The sequence below is a fragment of the Crinia signifera genome, chromosome 4, assembly GCF_055691185.1.
Source record: "Crinia signifera chromosome 4, ASM5569118v1, whole genome shotgun sequence".
NCBI lineage: Eukaryota > Metazoa > Chordata > Amphibia > Anura > Myobatrachidae > Crinia > Crinia signifera.
In genome coordinates this window covers 165,256,142-165,273,679 of record NC_139220.1, presented here as the reverse complement: position 1 = coordinate 165,273,679, position 17,538 = coordinate 165,256,142, and the positions used below count along the sequence as shown (strand labels likewise).

The following is a 17,538-nucleotide window of genomic DNA, read 5'->3' as shown; positions in this document are numbered from 1 at the left end:
CTTTCATTTTGATTATTTTCAGTCTTGATTATTCAAAGTTCTCTCTAATGCTTGGCATGATTTACATTTATGCTTGAGTTTTCTACTATATGTATGTCACAGTACCACAATTAATGTGATCCTGCTTTCCAAATGTCATTTTGTGGGAAGCACTGACTGTTACACTTACCATACTAAGACACATTGATCACAGACTCTAATGTAGGTTTAAGACAATGTTGTCTAGTAGGTGTGATTTAGTATATTAAAGACAATTTACGTAAGGGACTTTAAACGTAGACAATCCAATGTTTTCACTTGCTGGAAACTTGCAAATTGTTCACCTTTTTCTTGTTCTGTGAAATATGCAAATAATCTAAAAACACTTTTCATGTGCTAATTTATTTACAGACATTTCATAGATTTTTTTTTCTTTCATATGAGATTGACTGGTGAAATATCTATGTTTACATCTATGACATATTCCCTTACACTTTTTAAGTTTCCATGAGTGCAATGAAAATAAAGCTATATTATAAATCAGGACTTATCTTTGGAAAAATCTGTCAATTAACATTTTACAATCTGTATTACTGAACATACAACTCAAATGTTCTTTACCTCTATTGTTTACAAAATTATTGATTAAATAAATGTAAAAATATATGCAGAAAATGTAATTTGCTTAGTAATACAATTAGCACCACACCGAGTACTAACACCAAAGTGCCGTCTCCTGCTCATTGACAGAAGAAGGGTACTGCACTGTAACATTATGTATATAAGCCAGCATTGCAGACAAGGTAGTCTCAGTGGGCAGCTCACATCTGTTATGTAAACAGGGGTTGGGACACTTGGCCATGCCCCCCCTCACATGAAGCCACTACCCATCTTGCTAATCCACACCAGTGTTTAGTGGCTCTGCAACAGTTGTCAAAAGAGTAGGTGACGCTACTGATTGTGAACCTTTTATTGCATGTGATCCAGTTCATATATTGCTAACTTATATGCTTGTGCTAATCTTTTCCTATAATTTTAAGAAGATTGTGATGTAAATTAAAATGCTATTATGAGATTGTTTATTTATAAAAAAAAGAGTATGTATAAAGTATTTGTTGAATATAACTTCATAATAAATTGCAAGTTGGTATTTCATTTGCATTGAGCTTATGGCTTTTGAAGTAAGGATGACCTATGAAAGACTAATTCACTGGTTGGGCTTTATCATGTAGTTGTTATAAGAGTTTGAGGTTGTGTTATTACTAATTAAATGTCGGTACTAACATAAAACAACGTAAATCAACAGACAGCATGTAATTATTGTGTTCTGTACAAAAGATAATGAAAATAATATTTGACAGGCTGATAATGTACCCATACATTTCAGGAGTCACAGAACATTACAGAAGAAAATAATACCTTATTGATGGTATAGAATATGCTTGAAATTTTAAAATCAGATGTGGATCTTCAACATTTAGGATATCATCATTTACTTAATAACATTATACATTTTTTTTGTTTTATTATGTGCATGTAACAAAATGAAAAGAGGTCCAAACAAGCAGCAGAGGTGAATGCCAGGAAGGATGGTACATAAAATATGGAGCCTGCAGTCTCTTCCAAGATCCTTGACAAAGGGCACATAGACCCGAAATGCGGTGTTCTACACTGCATGCTGCTATTAATACCTGACTCACTGACTAATCTACTGCCACTTAAGCTTGTGAGTGTCGGAAATAGGGAGAGACTGCAGACCCCCTATTTTATGTACCATGCCTCCTGACACCTTCTCTGCTTGGTAGGACCTATTTTCATTTTGTTATATGTTGAAGAATATTATTTGTTGATATCTTACTACGATGCCTGTGAGTGTCAAAAATACAGAATAGTCATTGGCTCCCTATTATCTTCACCATCCCTTGACACTCACCACCACTGCTTGGTAGGATATCATCCTTGCCTTTCAATTTGTGTGATTAAATTGTTAAAGTGTCTATATATTTTTCTTTTTATAAATTATTTGTATGGAAGAACACAGAACGCCAAAAGGTTTTTTTTGCACTTCTGACTATTTAATTATTGTTTACTGAGAATACCCTAGCACTTTCATTTAGGCTGCACTGTTTGGAGCGCAACAATTTGTCACAATACCCACCTTTTGCAAATAAGTTTTAGTCTTAGTCACTTTCTTAAAATTTGACTAAAGTAAATGTCACATTTTAGTAAAAAAAAATTTTTTCGTCATAGTTAAGATTTAGCCAGTGGATCTTGATTAACATTTTAGTCAATTATTTAGTCATAGCTTTGCCTTTTAATGATAATGTAATGGATTTTTGCTGAAGAACAATTCGTTATAATTTCCATGAAATGTTTATATACCTTTCACAAGTGCAACACAAAAATAAGATGTTTTGACAGTACCTTTTACACAGTAAATACTGCTGGGTACTCTTTACCTAGAACGGCGCCCGTCTTGCTGATCGCGGGTACATTTATGTATGGCCGCGACGCGACCGACGCGATGCCCGCGATTTCCCATTGAAACCAATGTTAAACATGAAAATCGTGTCGGTCGCGTCGCGGCCGGCCATAAATGTACCCGCGATGCCCGCGACGCGATGCTCACGATTTCCCATAGGAATCAATGTTAAAAGGCGCGATGGACCCGATTTTACTGTTAAATGCCTCAATCCACCCGATTTGGCCATAGGAATCAATGTTAAATGGGCCACAGAGCCCATTAACCCTTAAATGTCCCCCCAAATTTTTAACGCCACCCCACGATCCACGCCAACCCGAAGCGTGGCGAGCGCAGCGAGCCCGCGAAGGGCGGCGGTACGCGTCCTCCGACCTTTTCATGCCCTACTATCCACGTCGGCGTGGTGTGAGAATATAATAGTGTGGCGAGCGCAGCGAGCCACCGAGCCCGAAGCGTGGCGAGCGCAGCGTGCCCCGCGAGGGGACGCGGATACCTTCACAGTTATGCGCGTCCCCTCGCGGGCTTCACAGGTGTCCGTGGCGACGCGGACACCTGTGAAGCCCGCGAGGGGACGCGTCTACCTGTGAAGGTATCCGCGTCCCCTCGCGGGGCTCGCTGCGCTCGCCACGCTTCGGGCTCGGTGGCTCGCTACGCTCGCCACACTATTATATTCTCACACCACGCCGACGTGGATAGTAGGGCATGAAAAGGTCGGAGGACGCGTACCGCCGCCCCTCGCGGGCTCGCTGCGCTCGCCACGCTTCGGGTTGGCGTGGATCGTGGGGTGGCGTTAAAAATTGGGGGGGACATTTAACGGTTAATTGGCCCTATTTGGGCTGTGTGGCCCATTTTACATTGATTTCTATGCCCAAATCGGGTCCATTGAGGCATTTAACTGTAAAATCGCGGTCAATCAGGCTTTTTAACATTGTTCCCTATGGGAAAATCGCGGTAATCGCGGCCATCCCGATTTACCCGCGATGACCGCGATTTTTACCCACGACGACCGCGATTTCAATCGCTGGCGCCGTTCTAGGTAAAGAGTACCTACTGCTGCCACCTGCACTGCCCCCACCCACATACACACACACATTATCTCTCTCTCACACACACATACATACAAACAAACACATACACGCAGAATAGATGCACACACTACATACATACATACACCGCTTACACAAAACACACACAGCATACATTCATATAGACACAGACACACGGCATACATCCAGACACATACACACAGACCATATATATATATATATATATATATATATACACACTTACTGTGTGCGACGTGGCCGCAGGGAGATGGCTGCCCGGGTATCACCAGAGCCGCTGCTGGTGGACTGCACGGAGCGCTAATGTCAGCTGCTTCTGCAGGAGGTTGGCAGCTCCAGGTGCCGGGTGGCGGCTCCCAGCCAGAGGGTGGTGACGTCCAGCTTCTGTGCTCAGGAGCTGAGATGTACACAGGCGGTGGGTGGGGGTGTGAGATTCTGCTGGACTGGAGCCTCCGAAGTGTGTGGCTTCTGGCACGGATTGCAGATGGAGGATGGGAGGCAGGGGGCTGCGGTGGGCAGAATTGGTTGCCCGGGCCCTTAACTCTCTATCAGAGAGGCCTGGTCCAGGACAGCTGTGCCCGCAGCAACCCCTGTCCCCGGCCCTGGGTAGAACTGACAATGCTTATGCACTGTGTGCACTGTGGAAAGGCACCCACTCTGCTGTTATGAACAGTGGCATAACTAGATATTTGTAGGCCTCATAGCAAAAGTTTGTAAGGGCCCCTAACTACCACCCAATGGTGAAAAATGTATATAGCACATATTACTTTGACACATATGGTGGGGCTTTTACAACTGTGGACCACATAACAGCTGCACTTCCTGCACCTATGTTAGTTACTCACCTTGGTTCTGAACATGATCAAGGAAGCCCCAAACATAACAGATTGCAAAACTCTGTATAGGTTTAAAAATTGGTATAAAGCCTCATGATGCTGTTCTTTGTCTCAGAATTAAAATCATATATATAACTAAACAAACAATTGTGTTATAGATTTCTTAGGTATAGTGAAGTGTTCTATGCTCCTCTACCATCAAGTTAACTTCCTCAATTAAGGCTTGAGCCTCATTTGGCTGCATAGAAGTCTAGACCCATATTTTATGTAACAGACATTCAAGACTTATCTAGGATGGGTTGATCAGGAATCTACAATATTGTTGTCCTTATTCCACTGAAACTCTGTTTTGTCTTATACTTTTGACCATAGATTTATTTAGTGCAGCACAGTGTTCCACAAATAAACAATTTATTATTATCATTATTGTTAGGACTTAACCTCATAGTTTCATCACATACAAGTGTCACTGCTTGGTTGAGTCTGAATTTTTATTGTATACAAAAACATAATGAAAACAGTATTTTCCATGCTTCTGGTATGTTGTTTATATGTGATGCAGTGTCCTTAGTCTTCAAATCTTCTATTTTGCATATTTTTTAAATTTGTTATAATTTTTCTACAAGAACAGGAGAGAAGATATAAAATACATGCATTGCCTGGTGTTTCACATAATTAGGCTCTGCCCCTTTGTATCAAAATGTTGGTAATCATGGGTCATGGTGTCAGTATGTTTCAGTTATTTGAGAATTCTGAAATGTTGATCTTGCCCCTTGCCAGCGCTACAGAGATTCACAGTATTATGCTCACTGTCCTGCCAACTTTACTAGGACGACCAAATACTTTATTCTTCCAGGGCACCCGAGGCCTCCCTGCAAATTTATGAGACTCCTGAAAGTTCCAGGAGAGTTTGTTTCTACAGTATTTTCAAATGTTTTGGTTTATAGCTTATTTTAGGGCAAAGCTTATTAATTCCAAGTGCAAAGTAATTGTAAATGTATGGTACACTAAGTTTATTGTCACGCGCCCTGCGGCATCTCCGGGAGCGACCTGTGATTGAGATGCAGTGGCTTGGCGTAAGTCTGTGGTCCGTCATCTGGTGATGGTGGAGGACTTCCGTCCTGTGCTGAGCAACCGGGAATCCAGGGTCGGTTTGGTGTCTGACATCACCTGGCATCTGGGCCGCTCAGGGAGAGGGGGCTAGTTCAAATGGCAAGTGCCTGCTCTAGCAGATGCCAGTTATAGTTCTGCTATGGGGTGGTGCAGTTAGAACTGTGGTCCCTTGGTTCCTGGATCTCCTGACAACCGTTTTGTCCCCTGGTGTTGCTCACCTCTGCTGGCTCCCTGGAAGCTGCGCCTGTGTTTCACCAGTATCTCTGGTTCTGCATCCTTCAGCTATGGTAACTTATCCTTTATTACACCATCCTCTGAATTTTTGCAGTTAGGGGTTCCTCCCTCTGTGTATATTGTATCATCTTCTGCATTGATGCAGTTGAGGGTTTTCTCTCTATTTATACTTGTTACTTTTTATAGCATACTCCGGTGTGTGTTTACAGGTATTCTCCTTGTGAGCCTTTTTTTTTTATGCACAGTGGTCACCTTTTCCCTGAATAAGTTGAGGTGGCATCCCAGTAATTAGTGGGCATAACCTGCCGAGGAAAGGTGGCTGTTATTGGTGAAACTCTAGTTTGCAGGAGGCTGCTCGAGCATTGTGCAAATTTTAACAGCTACTAGCCATGACCTCACAGCCGGTGCAGATAACATTTGTATTATATGTTAGACGACAGAACTACAACCATATAAAAGAGCATGGCTTCAAGCCAACTTTTTTTTATAGAGCGCATCATAGTTTAGAATTACATGTACAGTAAGATACTTTTTTGTTAAAATTCAATTTGTGTATTATAGGAATAAATACAGAACATCCCTAACACAACAGCTCACCAAACATAATTTTTTTTTTACAAAATTCATACAATAAAAACGTTAAATTATACCAAATACACCAACAACACACACCGTATTCTTTGTGCACTTTTCATTGGATTTCACTCCTGCACTTGCAGTTCAACATGGTTTGCTCAGGTTTAAAGTTATATATGTTTGTTTTTTGCTTTGCTCCGAACTCTGAATAATTCCCTTAGAATTGGGTCTCAGGGACAACCAGAGCTGCCTCAGTTAAGTAGACATGGACTGTGGTTGACAAAATTATGACAAGATAAGGGCAGGAGAGAATGTTTTGTTTAAATCAGTTTGTAGGCATAAAAATATCCTTCAAAGGACTAAGGTTCTAGAGTTTGCCTAAAGCATAAAAAAGGGCAGGATAGATGGGCCAAGTGGTTCTTATCTGTTGTCAAATTCTATGTTTGTATGACCAGACCCCCAGGTCTTATCCAACACAGTCATCTAGTAGACTGTCCTTCCCAAATGGATTCCATGGCCACTTTCTGTTCCTAGACTATCTTTCCTTGCAATTTATGGACCATTTCTACTTAGCTCCAAGTTGTCACTTTCCCAGAGCGCTCTGTCCAATATTTTCTCTGGGAAGCAGACTCTCCTAGCTGCCAGCTTCTCATGTGGTTTATCTAATCTTCTCTCCACCTCTTTTTCTATGCTGCCTCTTTTAAAGCTGTCCTGGGTCTACTTAGTGAAGGCCATCCCCTTTTTACATGTCTGCTAAGCTCCACTCTCTTTTGCAGCAAGTTTCCACTTTTAAAATGCAGTGTTCTCCTCATCTATTGGAATTAAGGCACTCTCAACAGCTGTATCACAAAGAAAGATTAACCACAAATACTTGAGTGAAGATGTCTGTGACTTATCAATTTGGTAATAATTGGATCCCTGTATGGCATTAAATAATGATATTCTGAAAAAAATATTTCACTCTCTACATTTCTAGAATACAATTCCCTAGTGAAGCATGTTAGGCATAAGAGATTTCACTCTTTTTACACCAGTTTACAGTAACTGGTTACTGTAAACATTAGGACCTTATCCAACTGTTTCCCATTAGTCCAAAAAGCACTTTAGTTTACAAGCAGTTAAATATATGAAATCTGTATCCGATAACAGGTATTATAGAGTAAAGTTTCCTACATTACAGTTATAAAGGTTGTATAGAATGCAGGTTCCTAGGTGATAAGACTACATAAATGTATACATCTGTAAGTCTAAAATGATAAAAGGTCCTTTATCACAGTATGATATGTAGTAGCTCTGCAGTCAAGTCATCTAGTTTCAAAAGATGGTTTTCTGGAATTACAGCTCATCTACAGTTTATAGTGTGTGAATGATGACTTTTCAATACCTTGTCGTTTTGTACTACAGTATAAAGTGTTCCAGGGATGACATTTTCAATCCTAATGCTGTATAGTAAATGCATTGTTTTGTTGGTTCAATGGTAGTTCTCGAAAAAAATAAAAAAAAGGTTCACCTAATTAAAAGTTATATTGGGCTATACTAATTACTAGAAGATCACCTGATATGTAAAATAGAACTTTGACATCTTTTGCCGTGATAGTATTGTAAGTTAAGAATAATTTTTAATTGTTTTTTTTTTTATTGTTCCTATGTACGGAAATTAAATTTGACCTCCAATCACTTTCCAGTGTTTCTCCTGGTGTTATCCTTTCCTTCTTTATTTTTTTACACAGTTATGATGAAGGCCTCATGAGTATTGATTCCTGGCTATTATACTTTAGTCGATGCTTTAGAAGAATATGCATAGGTGCGATGCAGCCCATGATCATTCTACACAGATGTGTACTATGAACATTTAGTCCCCTGTAACAGAATACATACTATAAAAATATCTTGAAATATGATTGGTGTTATTTTTGTAAGCAATGTGTCTATATATACACACATATATATCTATATAATATATATATAATAGTGTTCATTCTAGCACCCGCTATCTTTGAATACCCATGTAGTTCCTCTTCCCTGCCTGGGGTGTCGCTGTCTGCTGTGGTGTTTCTAGAACAGGTCTGGTTTGCATATCAGTGCTGATATAGAGACCACACTGTGCTAGAAGCACTACAGCAGACAGCGACACCCCAGGCAGGGAAGAGGAACTGTATGAGTTTTCAAAGATAGCGGGTGCTAGAATGAACACTATATATATATAAACACAAGAGGAGCGCTCCATAGTGTAAAACCAAAGTGATTTAATAGAACATTAAAATTCTCCGGTACAATCAATCAGGACTCGTACCAATAAAATACCAGCAGTGGACTGGTTACCACATGATGTAATATTACAAGCCAGGCAAGCTCCTACCACCATCCGGGGCAACTGCAGATCAGCGCGGACTCTTACCGTACACTCCACGGAGGACACGGTGCACCGAAGCGTCTGTCAGGAACAGATGCGGCAGGGAGATCCCAGCTAGGAAGGAGCTCATCGTCACCAAGCCCCGCCCTGGGCGACGACGAGCTCCTTCCTAGTTGGGGTAGGGAATATAGATTGTAAGTTCTACTGCTTTTTTGTGAGCAGTATGAGTGATAATGTATTATAAGGTTTCGGTGACAGTTGGAAGCAGTTCAGATGTGTGGTTATTGGGAATGCATGGTCATATGATCTAATGTGTACAATCATATCAGTGGGATTACTGTCATTATAGCTTTTGTTACATATACCATTACTTCCTTGCAAAGTTTTCTAACACTACGGTTTGTTCAATGTAATTCCTCAATTTATTATAAAATAAAGCATATAAAAAATAATTTGGGATAAAACAAACATTTTTTTGAATAATTTTCTTAAACAAATGTTTTAAATCATCGAATTATTCAGGTTTTGAAATTATAACCACCAAACACACTTGTAGCACTATTGCTAAAATGTAAATTAACTATTGTTTAATATGTTCCCAATACATCTGCGAAGGAACCCATAAATGTGTTTGGAGTTGTAAGTAAGGCTGCCCATACACTTGTGAGATATTGCATGCAATAATTCGATTTAGACCACATCTGGTGGATAAATGGAATGCATGTATGCATTTTTAAGGGACCATTTGAGGCGATGCGTGGGCACGCCGTCAAATCTATAGATAGTATGTGCTGCACATAATATTTATCGAATTGCAGGAGTGATCGCATGTGGTTTTTAACCGCTACTTCTAGTGCTATGCTACTCCACCACCATCTTCCTGCCCTCTTCCAGTACCCGATGTGCCATCGCAAGATGGTAGGCAACATTGGGTGATGAAAGAGAGCAAGTTTTGCACCATGGGATGCGATTGGATTTGATGGACATCGCTCTTTGATAAAGCATCAAAAATGATTGTATAAGTGTATGGTAGCATTATGTTGCTTTATTCCTCCTGCTCAGTTAATCTCAAACATCTCAATTGGGTTCAAGTTTGAAGACCCTGCTGTACATTATTTAAAGCCTATTGTCTTTTTCTTTTCCATTAAGGTAGTTCTGGCACAGTTTGGAGTCATATCGATTACCAGTTATCAAGGGTATATATTGCACACATACTGTATTTCGCAGTGTTTTACAGAGATTATTTGTCCATTCACATCAGCCCCTGCCCCCAGTATATTCTCTACCACATGTACGCAGACACATTCAAACTAGGGTAAATTTTACTGGGAGCACATTGACCAACCAGCATATTTTTGGGTTGTGGGAGGAAACCGGAGCATCCGGAGTAAACCCAGACAAGCACGCAGAGAATATAGAAACTCCCTAAACTTTCTTTAGTAAGAACCCACAACAATGTAGGTGCAGAGGGGAGGGTTTGGGAGCTAAAACATGCTATTATGGAAATATGGTTGTTGGTGACAGTACTGTAACTGTGAATGTCTCCTACTCAGCATACAGCACACCAGACCATCATCTTCATTGCCAGTGTTTGAGATTTGGGGTTAAATTTATTAGGATGAGAGTTTCAGAAAGTGAGAGATTCGGTAAGAAATATCCAGATTTTTTTCTCCATCTGTATGTATCAAGCAAGCTTGAAATATATACAGTAAGTCTGAATTGTACTTATATGTTAGATGGGAGCCCACTATAGTTAGTATGCGGGGCCGCGGAAAACTAAGCAAATAGTTTAGTGGGTGCCCAACTAACATATAAGTACTGTCTGAACAGTCACAGCTGTATTATCCTGGTGAAATTATAAAGTGGAAGGTGATAATACAGCAGGCAATCAGCTCCTAACTGTCAAGTTACAGACTGGGGTTGAAAAATCACAGGAACTGATTCGCTGCTGTATTATCACTGGCTACTTTATCACTTCTCCAGACTTAATACATCTGCCCCAGAATCACTTAAGGGAGAAGCAGGTACCTGGGTATAGCCATACATTGGGCTGTACAAATAGGTACTGATGCTCGTTAACACGCTGTGGCCAAGCCCCATTATTGGATCCACCAGCAACATATCTATGGATTGGACTGTAAAATCTTAAGGTCTTCTGACCTAATTATTAACCATGACCATGTCTCCCTTCATACCAGGGCCTATTATTTCTAAAGGCAACAATGACCAGCCCCCTACAGAAACAGCATTTTTAAGGTAGTTATGGTTAAACATTTAAATATTTTAACCATCAGTAGGCATAGCATCAAATAGAATAAATGGTTTCTTGTTTGAAGGAGGCCTTCTTAAATAGATACAGTAGCTAGTAATTTTGATAGTGCATACTGTGTATTGTTTGTAAGATATCGGAGATGTGTTGTGAAGAAAAGAGTAAAACTGTTAACAGTATCAATTGGATCATTGATCCAAGCACTTAGAAGTCTTTTTAGTGCTTTTTTTCTGAAATCACAATAAGCAACGTCCAGTCTGGGCTAACATATCAATCAGATTATTGCTTTACAAAGGTTAGTAGGTCCTGCCAAAGAGATTTCTTTGTCTTTTGTCCTGTCTATAATTGAGGTGACCATAGAAGCAGACCTAAATGTAGTTAGCAGATTTTATTTTCAGGCTCTTACCTTACTATCTGCAAAGGTCAAACAAATAGAATTTTCATCTCTTTAACATTTTATAAGACAGAGGTCTGGACAGTTTCATTCACCCTTTATCTACTGAACTTGGATCTCTAAATTAGATTTTGAAATTGAGTGTGTAGCTTAGTCAGTAAGTTACCATAATGCTGGAGCATTGCATTCAACCCTAGAACTATAGAGGTCACAGTAATATAAAGTGAAATGGATTGAAAAAGAGAAAAGTTATTTCTTATCTAGTTTTAGCAAAGTAAGCATAGATTTTAGAAATCATTCAATAGTAGTACTAAATTATTCTGAAAATTTAAACCACAATAGCAAATAATATATGAATTGATGAATTTAGTTTGGAGTTGGAACATTATACAGTTAAATTAAAGCCATCATTGATTCTTTCTTGTCACTTCTATATAAATGTCAACACAGAGTGAATATTTAAACAAAGTTTCACTTCACTTATTTGAAATACTTAAACACATATATTCAATATTGTCAAGATATTCATAAATTAAATATGTGTAGAAAATAATAAATGTAAACACAATAATATAGAGGAATAAATAAGATTTGGGTACCCCAGAGAAAACATTTTATTTATTACGGGTCCCCATATATTGCTCTAAGGGGAAAGAACACTTATACACATGGGTATTTCATAGTTGAGCCCCCATCCAACTGTGGACTCCATAGCACTACTGACTACTATAATAGTTATGATGTTTAAATTGATAAAAATCTAATTCATTCCATGCCTTGGCTGAAGGTAGCAGGTATTGGGTAACAAAGGGGTCCATTGATTATGTAATGGTGTTATGATATAAACACAAATCATGCTGTGGGGTTTCGTAACATGAGGCAGCACTATACTGTGATACTAGCATGTGATATATTTTGTCTTCATTCATCATATTGACAACGATGAAGTGTCAACATGACTAAACCCTAACCATAACCCTTCCCCTCCAGTCCATGTAGAATGACATTCTGCACATGCCAACAGTTTTATTTTAACTGTTGACATATGTATGTCAACATTACAGGCTATTCTGTAATGCTTTACTGCATTACCATAATTATTTTTTACATTTACTTACTTTTGCATTTATTTATTTGCATTGCATATGTACAGGCTACAAAATGTATGCTCTCAGGCTGGATTCTGATGTAAGAGGATTGGGAGGGGGTGGGGGCATCAATACATTTTTTACGTGGATGGTCCTGACTGTAGGCCACTAGTCAGGCAACCATGATCTGGGGAACACACAATGTATTTCAGTTCATGTGCAGGGAAAAAAAGGTTATTCTCTAGAATAAATGTAAGAAATATGTGAAAACAATGACATATCCATCCACTGCTATACATTAATTATGCTTACAGTTAAAAATAAAACTACAAGTCTAACTGCCTGAAGCAAGTTACAGCTAGTTGTTGTTGTAACTGCTCTTGTTAGGTAACACATATTCATGTTTTATATATTTATTTTTGATTTTTTTTTCTATGCATTTTTCTGTCACAAATGAAAGTTAACTTTTAGACAGAAATTCTTTGTGTGTAATTTGTAACTGGATTTTTGAAGGTTAGCCCAATCCTCAATTAAAAATACATTTTTGCTTTGAGGAAAGTAAGACAGGTTAATTTTTAATTTTATAATCTCATATAGTAAATGAAAGAACATCTTGTTCGAAAGTAGCACTGATTTTCAAAATTCTGTATGATTACATATGATGCGCCATATATTTTGTGTGTATATTCATATAATGTTTGAATGAGGGTAAATTGTTAGGTTGCTCTATTTTGGATGGATGGTCATAAGTGGGCTATTTTATGTTGGCAGACTGTGGCCATAATAGCTATTAGCCCCTTGAGTGGTGGGTTTTGATGAGGCAGGACAAACCTACCAGGGCAGGTTTGTCTTGCCCCAGCAAAACCCACCACAGATCGTAGGAGCCCTCCTCACCTGAGCTCCTCAGCCGCTGCCCCAGCCGATAGTCACAGCAGTGACCACAGGCGGCAGGCTTGAGGATGTTCACGGTGACTCGGGTGCCTGAACTCCTGGGCATACCACGCAAGGTGTTAAGTTAATAATCTCTCATAAATATAGTCAATGATATACTGTAAACTTGTTATTCACTGAATTATGAGTACAGTACATCACAATGTGTCTGATTGGAACATTGTCAATCTGGAATTCTTGGGAAATCCCAGCTACCATAAGTCCTACTGCCTAAAAGGGCACAGTCCTCTTTCTTTCTCACAAATGTATGGTCTTTCCTCTGCTCAGCTTGGTTTCTAGGTAGTTATGCCTAATGTTATATACATAGATATAATGGAGGGGGTTTAAATTAAGTGTAATAATACCCCCACAGACTGGTCTAGCCGAGTCTGGAAACTGGTAGCTGTCAGTGTCATGTTTCCAACTATATTACTGTAAATCTATTTGATCAAGAACATTCAGATATTCATTTAAGTTGGCATAAAATGCAGTTATATACTGTAATTAATACTATCTCAGTAACAGCACTGATTATGCTCCATGGGATTCAACAATCCTACCCGCATGTGCCAAGTTGGACATGGGGTAAACAACAGAAATATGTTCAGGAACATTTCTAGTTTCTTAATTTGACTAATTATTGCTTTTTATCAGCAGGATTATCCTTATTTTTTTACATAAGATTAATTTTCATTTACATTTACATCAGATTTAGGTAATTGGTTGGTTGGTTGATTGGTTAGTTGATGTGATTTAGAATTACTCACTTCAGTTCTCTAATGTAAGATATTGGTTATGATAGATCCCCCCCCCCATGGCATTTAATTATATATGCTAATTTCTGTTGTACTGTTCTGTTGAGTTTGTGTTTTTTTAACACAAAAACAGCAAATGTCTTGAAATGTGCTTTAGTCTTTAGACAGCCTTGGTGTACTACATTATACAGCTTGAAGTAAGTCTTCTAAATTAGAATAGTTGTTTGCCCATAGTTTATGTTTTAAATACCTATTCAAGGCTTACCTAATTTACAATAGGAACAAGACGGGTACGAATACAAAACCAACCATTTATTTACATGTTTACCAGATATGCCCATTTTTCAAAGAGCTGTTTCCAGCATGTACAGATAATAAATACATATTTTATTTATATTTTCCAGGGCTTATTGATCCTTTTGCAGAATCTGCCAACTGTGAACTGGGGTAATGAAGATGTAAGCCTTCTCCTAGCTGAAGCCTACAGACTAGAGTTTGCTTTTGCAGATGCTCCCAATCACTACAAGAAATGACATAATTCGACACATGCAACATTTGAAGATATCCCTCCTTGTTAATGATTTATATGAATATATAAATAGTATAAATATTTTTTGTCCTTTTTTTATCAGTCATACAATTTACATAAATTAACATTGAATCATATTTGCTTAGGCGTCACATCTAATATAGGACATCCAACATGAACATACCATATACCAAAGAAACCTATTTTAAAATGTATTTACAGGGTAGAACTAAGAGAAAACGACATCATCCTCCTTGTGATTCTGTTCTTTATGGCAGATGTGATGGGAATTGTTTTGATAGTTATGTCAAATCTGAATTAGACTTGCAGAGCTTCAAATCTTTGTATTTCTGAAAATAGCCATTTGTAACATGTGAAATGTACAGTAAACATTAAAATCCTTCTAATATATTAACCACAACATTGCCTGGAAGTTTCTTTACCTACTATATTCATGTATTTTCCTACTTATTTGGAAATGAAACACTGATGATTATAGCTAATCATTTAGCACATCACTTTGCTTCATTTCCAGTCAATTTAATATATTTCATAACATTGCAATGATATATATGGCAGATATAAACAACAGGACCTGTTACAGACATTCCTATAACTCTTTACTATACTAAACAGCAGGCTACAGCATTTTTCAATCGACCTAATTGCCTATTACTTAGTGTGGCCTTCAATGATGAAATAAATTCAAAATAAAACTAGATGTGATGATCACCTTATATTACTAACTTAATTATTTTGTCTAAAAATAACTCCCTTCTAAAAGTAATTAAATTCTTCTAGTCTTTTCATTTTGTAATGTATTTAATTTAATATTGAAAATGGTCTAGCTTCATTTTTCCCCAAAATGTTTACGGTATTACCAGCACATATCAGAGGATGCACTTCATAAATTTACAAATGTTATAACGTAGAATTTGTTTTCCTTACTACAGTATGTACTACTAAATATTGAATATTTTAAAACTATGCTTGTAAGCATGGAAACATTTGTGGTTTAAATTAATAATTTTGTATTCATATACAGTATAATGTAAATTCCATTTTTGATTAGTTTGATGTCACCAAAACAACAAAATTATTGTTTTAATGTGCACATTTAAAAAAAAAAAATTTTTTTGGGACCCTGTTGTTTGGAAAAGCAGTATGTGTTTACAATGGTTCTGTGTATGACTGCGAATACTGTACTAATTCTGACATCATTACTTCATCTATGATGGAGATATTTATGAAGAATATACTAAATAAATGGCAGTGTTGTCAATATTGTTCATAGTAAAGATGAACATTATCTAAATGACATTTAAATTTAATTTCTGTCAATAGACGTGGGCAATAAAAAGTGAAAAAATACTCACCAGCTTAATATTGAATAGAGTTTGCTTAGTAATATTGAGCATTCTGCTTCAACCATTTCACAGTAATTAGTTATTATATTGCCCATTATAGTTTTAATTTAAAAAAAAATGTTTTTTTTTACTTGAACAAAATAAAGTGTTGAATGTGATCTTACAAATCAATGTGTCTTGGTTATTTTTACCTTTTTAACTACAAATGTAGTTGTTAAACTGATATCAATTTTGCTAAATATAGTAAAAACAATAAACTTTTTTCTTATTTAGCGTTGTCTTCTAGTAATGGTAACAACATACATTCAGAGTTATGAACTTGTTTGTTACTGCTGTCATCTGGGCAAAATACAGTATGTTCTAATTTTAAGTTGTACTTTACCTATTAACAGTGGAGGAGCAATTTTGAGAGTACCCAAAACTAATCATATGCCTCCCTCTACTGAACACACATTCCCATTCTCAGATTTACAACAGCTGTCAAAAGTATTATTAAGTTTGAACCACTCTTTTAAAGGTAAAAGCAATTTTAATTAACTTCTGTGATTGATACAGTTTGCATTACAGTGTGTTTGTAATATTCCTTGAAATATGTGTGTACATACAGAAGCATTATTATAATGAAAATCATAGACAGTATGTGCAAGCTTAAAATATGGCAGGTATTATGCTACCTTTAAAGTAGTAGTAGTCCTACTAAAATGGACATCATTTCTAATGCTTCAGTATACTGTAGAACAAAATCATCTCCAAAGGGTATGGATCATTAGGTCACCAACAAGTAAGTCAACAAGCATTAGGTTGACACCACTAGGTCGACATGGCTTCATGTCGACGTGACTAAAAGTCGACTGGGGCATTAGGTCAATATGGGCATTAGGTCGCCATGGGAAAGGCCAACAGGGTCATAAGGTCAACAGGGTCATTAGGTGGACATGTGATAGGTCAACAGTGAAAAAGTCCACATTTTTTTCACCCGAATGTCAATGTAACACTAAAACGTAGCACCACGTACACTCTCCATGCTTCGGGCACGGTGCATTGCTATGCTCAGCACACTATTTTATTCTCCCACAACACCCAAGTGGATGGAAGGACATGAAATACCAGCTGTCGGCACATGTAGTGTCAACATGGACACCGAAACTTACCACTGCGTCCCTTTGCTTGCAGCACTCGCCATGTTTAGTGTACAGTGCCTCGCTGCGCTTGGCCCGCTGTTTTATTCTACCACCATTCCCTAGTGATTGGTAGGGCATGAAATAACGCCTGTCGGCACATATCGGCTCAAGAAACAGTAAATAAACCCATGTCGACCTTTTAACTGTTGACCTTCCCCATGTCAGCCTAATGACCCTGTCGTCCTAACCCATGTCGACCTTCCTGCATGTCAACCTAAAGTCATGCGGACCTAGTGTCATGTCGACCTTAATCCATGTGGAACTACCTGCATGTCGACCTAGTGGTGTCGGCCTAATGCTTGCCGACCTACTTGGTGGTTACCCAATGACTGTATCCCATCTCAAACAGAATATGGGACTTCAATAAACTGTCATATTTTAAATATTA

The 17,538-nt window shown here is 38.1% G+C and overlaps 1 protein-coding gene across 1 annotated transcript in view; it reads left to right on the top strand.

Annotated features, from left to right (window-relative positions):
• TBC1D22A (TBC1 domain family member 22A) overlaps positions 1-15,023 on the top strand; it is a 548,927-nt gene extending 533,904 nt beyond the window's left edge. Inside the window, exon 13 of the mRNA XM_083182915.1 lies at positions 14,478-15,023. Coding sequence (XP_083039041.1) covers positions 14,478-14,606 — 129 coding nt within the window. The 3' untranslated portion in view covers positions 14,607-15,023. The remainder of the gene's footprint in view (positions 1-14,477) is intronic.
• The last annotated feature ends 2,515 nt before the right edge of the window (positions 15,024-17,538 follow it).